Source organism: Moschus berezovskii, chromosome 8 (genome assembly GCF_049115385.1).
Source record: "Moschus berezovskii isolate FMDL1 chromosome 8, NW_MosBer_1.0, whole genome shotgun sequence".
In the NCBI taxonomy this organism is placed as follows: domain Eukaryota; kingdom Metazoa; phylum Chordata; class Mammalia; order Artiodactyla; family Moschidae; genus Moschus; species Moschus berezovskii.
The window spans coordinates 72,115,541-72,122,533 of NC_142467.1; the positions used below are offsets into that span (position 1 = coordinate 72,115,541).

A 6,993-nucleotide genomic window follows, 5' to 3' on the forward strand; every position below is an offset into this window, starting at 1 on the left:
TGGTACCTTCGAGTCAAGACCCTAAGGAAGTGATGGGAACCCTGAACTTCTCAGGTCTCATTACCATCCCTACCCAGACAGAAGGTCTATACAGTCAGCAAAAACAAGATTGGGAGCTGACTGTGGCTCGGATCATGAACTCCTTACTGCCAAATTCAGACTGAAATTGAAGAAAGTGGAGAAAACCACTAGACCATTCAGGTATGACCTAAATCAAATCCCTTATGACTATACAGTGGAAGTGAGAAATAGATTTAAGGGACTATATCTGAGAGACAGAGTGCCTGATGAACTATGGATGGAAGTTTGTGACATTGTACAGGAGACAGGAATCAAGACCATCCCCAAGAAAAAGAAACGCGAAAAAGCAAAATGGCTGTCTGAGGAGGCCTTCCAAATAGCTGTGAAAAGACAGGAAGTGAAAAGCAAACAAGAAAAGGAAAGATATACCCATTTGAATGCAGAGTTCCAAAGAATAGCAAGGAGAGATAAGAAAGCCTTCCTCAGTGATCAATGTAAAGAAATAGAGGAAAACAAGAGAATGGGAAAGACTAGAGATCTCTTCAAGTAAATTAGAGATACCAAGGGAACATTTCATGCAAAGATGGGCTCAATAAAGGACAGAAATGGTATGGACCTAACTGAAGCAGAAGATATTAAGAAGAGGTGGTAAGAATACACAGAAGAACTATACAAAAAAGATCTTCATGACCCAGATAATCACGATGGTGTGATCACTCACCTAGAGCCAGATATCCTGGAATGTGAAGTCAAGTGGGCCTTAGGAAATATCACTATGAACAAAGTTAGTGGAGGTGATGAAATTCCAGTTGAGCTATTTCAAATCCTGAAAGATGATGCTGTGAAAATGCTGCACTCAATATGCCAGCAGATTTGGAAAACTCAGCAGGGGCCGCAGGACTGGAAAAGGTCAGTTTTCATTCCAATCCCAAAGAAAGGCAATGCCAAAGAATGCTCAAACTACCGCACAATTGCACTCATCTCACATGCTAGTAAAGTAATGCTTAAAATTCTCCAAGCCAGGCTTCAGCAATACATGAACCATGAACTTCCAGATGTTCAAGCTTGTTTTAGAAAAGACAGAGGAACCAGAGATCAAATTGCCAACATCCGCTGGATCATTGAAAAAGCAAGAGAGTTCCATAAAAACATCCATTTCTGCTTCATTGACTATGCCAAAGCCTTTGACTGTGTGGATCACAATAAACTGTGGAAAATTTTGAAAGAGATAGGCACACCAGACCACCTGACCTGCCTCATGAGAAACCTGTATGCAGGTCAGGAAGCAACAGTTAGAACTGGACATGGAACAACAGACTGGTTCCAAATAGGAAAAGGACTACATCAAGGCTGTATATTGTCACCCTGCTTATTAAACTTCTACGCAGATTACATCATGAGAAACGCTGGGCTGGAGGACGCACAGGCTGGAATCAAGATTGCTGGGAGAAATGTCAATAACCTCAGATATGCAGATGACACCACCCTTATGGCAGAAAGTGAAGAACTAAAGATCCTCTTAATGAAAATGAAAGAGGAGAGTGAAAAAGTTAGCTTAAAGCTCAACATTCAGGAAACTAAGATCATGGCATCCGGTTCCATCACTTCCTGGCAGATAGATGGGGAAACAGTGGAAACAGTGGCTGACTAATTTTTGGGGCTCCAAAATCACTGCAGATGGTGACTGCAGCAATGAAATTAAAAGATGTTTACTCTTTGGAAGGAAAGTTATGACCAACCTAGAGAGCATATTAAAAAACAGAGACATCACTTTGCCAACAAAGGTCCGTCTAGTCAAGGCTATGGTTTTTCCAGTAGTCATGTAAGGATGTGAGAGTTGGGCTATAAAGAAAGCTGAGTGCCGAAGAATTGATGCTTTTGAACTGTGGTGTTGGAGAAGACTCCTGAGAGTCCCTTGGACTGCAAGGAGATCCAACCAGTCCGTCCTAAAGGAGATCAGTCCTGGGTGTTCATTGAAAGGACTGATATTGAAGTTGAAACTCCAATACTTTGGCCACTTGATGCAAAGAGCTGACTCATTTGAAAAGACCCTGATGCTAGGAAAGATTGAGGGCAGGAAGAGAAGGGGACGACAGAGGATGAGATGGTTGGATGGCATCATCGATTTGATGGACATGGGTTTGGGTGGACTCCGGGAGTTGGTGATGGACAGGGAGGCCTGGCATGCCACGGTTCATGGGGTTGCAAATAGTCAGACACGACTGAGTGACTGAACTGAACCCAGACAGTGGGGGACAGGAGGCTGTCTCACTGACACCAGCCTGCTCGCAACAAGAGCAAGAATTGTGTTTTTGACTGTACAAAAATCCCGAAACTTTGACAAGCTCATCCAGAAAAGGGATGCATGATTCAATCCTTCCCTTACTATTTTTTTTAAATCAAGTTTACCTTTAATATATTTATTTATTATTTATTTTCTATTGGAAGATAATTGCTTTACAATGTTGTGTTAGTTTTTGCTGTACAACAATGTGAATCAGCTATAGTATATATATGTCCTTTTCCTCTTGAAGCTCCCTCCTAGCCACCCATCTTACCCCTTTAGGTCATCACAGAGCACTGAGCTGAGCTCTCTGTGCTACACAGTAGCTTCCCCCTGCTGCTGCTGCTGCTAAGTCACTTCAGTCATGTCCGACTCCTTGCGATCCCATAGACGGCAGCCCACCAGGCTCCCCCATCCCTGGAATTCTCCAGGCAAGAACACTGGAGTGGGTTGCCATTTCCTTCTCCAATGTGTGAAAGTGAAAAGTGAAAGTGAAGTCGCTCAGTCGTGTCCGACCCTTATCGACCCCACGGACTGCAGCCCACCAGGCTCCTCCATCCATGGGATTTTCTAGGCAAGAGTACTGGAGTGGCTTGCCATTGCCTTCTCCAAGCTTCCCCCTAGCTATCTGTTTTATACGTGGTAGTATAAATATGTCAGTGCTACTCTTTCAATTCATCTCACCCTCTCCTTCCTCAACTGTGTCCACAAGTCTGTTTGCTATGTCTGCTATGTCTGTGTCTCTATTCCTGTCCTGCAATAGGGTCATCAGTACTGTTTTTTTTAATTCCATATATATGCATTAATATACGATATTTGTTTTTCTCTTTCTGACTTATTTTACCCTATATAAGAGACTCTAGGTTTATCCATCTCTCTACAACTGCCTCAGTTTCACTCCTTTTTCTGGCTGAGTAACATTCTATTGTGCTTATGTATCACAACTTCCTTATCTATCCATCTGTTGATGAACATCTAGGTTGCTTCCATGTCCTAGCTATTGTAAATAATGCTGCAATGAACATTGGTGGGGGGTACATATGTCTTTTTGAATTATGTTTTTTTCAGGGCATATGCCCAGTAGTGGAATTGCTGGGTCATATGGTAATTTCATTTTTATTTTTTTAAGGAAACTCCATACAGTTCTCCATAGTGGTTGTATCAATTTACACTTAACAGTTTTTAAGATAGTGAATAAAGAACATTTTAAAATATCTGATGACAGAGATGGTAAATGAACATATTAAAAAAGGGAGAATGTTTTATAGAAACTTTATAGTTAATAACACCAAGAAGTGCTGGAGGGTCAGGAGGTGTTGTTCCAATCTAAAGCCCGGTGTCCTTGGTGAACTGACTTCACAACCCAGGGAGGGCTGCTCTGATCAGCCAGTCAGGTTTGCAGGGAAACCAGTTTATCTTCATCACCTTGAAGAAAATGGGCCTGAAATGGAGGGAGGGGCCTAGGAAAGGTAGAATAGAGAAATTTCCAGGAGAAAGAAAGTCTTGTACAGTCAGAATTCCCTTAGAATATCTCCTCTTATCATCTGAAGATAAGAGTTGAAGGAGGTGTTTGGGGTGCCCATCCACAGGGTTGTAGAAATGTTTTGAAGAAATGTACTAATTGGTTAAAATGGAAAGAAAATAGATCTGAAAGAAGGAACCCAGAAAAACCTGAGAGAGCTTCATGCTAAAACACTGGCAGAATATTTAGGGGTTAAGAAAAAGCTTTCCAGAAACAAAAATTATAGCACAAAGAGGACTTTCATCCTCATCCATGAGGGGAGCACTGTGGGAGTGGACTGGACTAGGAGGGGGCACCTGTTACTGGGAGCCAGTGAGGAAGCGGAAGAAATGTCTCACTGAGCTAGGTCCACCTCCGGGCTCAGAGATTTTATTCTCTGCCACTCCTCACTGCCATCCATCATTTTCTCCTCTGATGTGACTAAGGAAAGTTACTTCTGTTTTCACAAATTTCCAGAGACCCCACACATGCTACATCATTCCCGTCAGTTTGCAAATTAAACTCCAACAGAAGGAAGCCTCTTGCAAAGTTCTCTTTTCATCTCAGCTGCTCAAACAAACAAACTCTCCCTGGGGGATGTGGAGAGGAAAACTGGGGCATGAGGGCAAGGCACTTAACTAATCTGAGGTCCAGTTTTCTTGCCTGCAAAAGGTGAATGATGTTCACCATGAAATGTTTATGGTGACATTAAACTGAGTCAAGTCAGCTCTCCCTGGTAGGTCCTAAGAATCATAATTACTATTAGTGTCATTACTCTCCATTCTCTCCAAGCCTGAAAACAGAAAACAGAGCAAATGCCTTCCTGTGGCTTGGTCCAACTTCCAGAAACCAGTTCTATCCTCTCTCTTCTGTCTTCATGCAACTAAGAGTATTTTTTTTCCCCAGGAAAAGATGGTTTTATTGCAAATGTGTACAAGAGTTGGTCCAGAGCTTAGCTATATGAATACAAATAATCCCAGTGGTTCAAATAAAAGTGTGTGAAAGTAAATTTGAAATAACAGATCAGATTCTCCCATTTATGTTTCTATCTTAATCCCCCAAAGGGAAATAATATAGCTAATTTTCGTGTTTTATTGATAGAAACTGAAATGATAAAATATGGCTGATACAATGGAAATTTGCTATATGACTCAGGGAACTCAAACTGGGGCTCTAACAACCTAGAGGAGTAGGAAAAGGGGTAGTGGGGTGGGAGGGAGCTTCAAGAGGGAGGGGGCATATACACACTTATGGCTAGTTTATGTTGATGTGTGGCATCAAACCAATATTGTAAAACAATCATCCTTCAATTAAAAACAAATAAATTGAAAAAAAATATGACTGATTTCATTGGAAGCTTGCATATATATATATAACATATATGCATGTTTTTTATGTGAATACACCAAGAAGCAAGTACTTACTTCTTTCATCATGAATCTAAAAGACTGAATTTTTATTCTTTGAGAAAGTCATTATAATGATTCCAGTACTAAGGTGAAGCATTCACATTCTCTAGAGAATTTTACTAACTTCTTTTTTGGTCATCTAGAAGTATTTCATCTAAGACAGTAGTGTGAGGGTATATTTGTGTTAGACATATAAATAAAAGACAAGTGATACCTATGTAAACATATAAGGAACAAAGCACTGTGTTTGGCATATAGTAGGTTCTGACTCTATGGCGGAGATTACCAGTGAGGAAGTTAGGGTCAGGGCATTCTCTGATAGTATGAATAATTTCAATTTAAGAGACCAAAATCCCAATGTCTTATTTCCACACTGCTCTTGAGTTTACAAAATCCTGCATTCCATTTTAAACAAAATGATAAGTCCAAAAAGAATGGAAGGGGAAAGCCTTTTATTTTTTTCCCATCAGAGTCAGAAAATAGTTCCTTGGGATTTAAAAAGACCTCTCCAAGGCTTCAGGTTTCATGATTCTCTTATTAATAAGATAATTGAGCCTCACATAGAGTTTATTTATCCAACATCACAATATCTGGCCTGAAGTTCAGGTTTGGTTGCCAATTCTGCAATGGTCTAGCCCCTTCTTCAGGGCTCCCGTCACCTCCTGGTTTCTCAAGCTATAAATGAGGGGGTTCAGCATAGGAGTAAGGACTGTGTAGAAGACAGAGACCACCTTGTCATGGCTTGGGGCCCGGTAGCTCCTAGGTCTCAGGTAGATGAACATGGCTGCCCCATAGAAGAGGAACACAGCTGTCAGGTGGGAGGAACATGTGGCCAGAGCCTTCTTACCAGCTTGAGCAGAGCACATGTGGAGCACAGTTCTCAGGATGCGAGCATAGGAGGCCACAATAATGGAGAAGGGAAGAAACAGCATGATGATGCAGCAAGCAAAAGCAAAGTTCTCAAAAATAGATGTGTCTGCACAGGCCAGCTTCAATAAGGATAACATCTCACAAAAGAAGTGGTCCACCTCCCTCATGCCACAGAAAGGAAATGTCATTACTACCACCATCTGGATTAAACCGTCTATTATCCCAAAGGTCCAGGAGCTCCCAACAATCTGGAGACAGGCCCTCTGACTCATGAGGATAGGATAGTGAAGTGGATGGCTAATGGCCACATACCGGTCATAAGCCATGAGTCCCAGCAAGAGCCCTTCAGATCCCACGAGAGAGACAAAAAGACCCATTTGTGTGCCACAACCCACAAAGGAGATGGACTTCCTGCCAGACAGGAAGTTGACCGCCATCTTAGGCACATTGGTGCAGACCAACATCAGGTCCATGAGGGAGAGCTGACTAAGGAAGAAGTACATGGGTGTATGAAGTCGAGAATCCAGGAAGATGAGGCAGATGAGAAGGACATTCCCACAGAGGGCCATTATGAAGACCATCATGACTGCTGAGAAAAGAACAAGGTCAGTGGGACTGTGGGAAAAGATGCCTAAGAGGACAAAGTCATCTGAAGATGATTGATTCAACCATATCTCCATGGCTTAGTTGATGTTCCTGGTTACCTGAGAACATGGACAAAAAATATTGGATTGACTGAAATTTAATGACCTCTATATTCCACATCTTCAGGCAGCTGTTGTTTGTAACTCATGAATGTTTAACAACATAACCTTTGGGACACTGAAGCGGGCAACCCTTCATATCCCCAACACTGCAACAGGAAACTTTCTAGTTTACAGAATTGGACCGCATAGCTGTATTGGGAT

General features: G+C 41.8%; 1 protein-coding gene across 1 annotated transcript; it reads right to left on the reverse strand.

Moving 5' to 3' along the window:
* Nucleotides 1-5,817: 5,817 nt before the first annotated feature.
* Nucleotides 5,818-6,765, reverse strand: LOC129558251 (olfactory receptor 2V2-like). Its single transcript, XM_055429220.2, has one exon. It carries the CDS (start codon nt 6,763-6,765, stop codon nt 5,818-5,820), a length of 948 nt encoding a protein of 315 aa, XP_055285195.2.
* Nucleotides 6,766-6,993: the final 228 nt, after the last annotated feature.

Excerpts from the sequence above, each read along its gene's own strand:
- LOC129558251 (XM_055429220.2), bottom strand. The coding sequence starts at position 6,765 with ATGGAGATATGGTTGAATCAATCATCTTCAGATGACTTTGTCCTCTTA.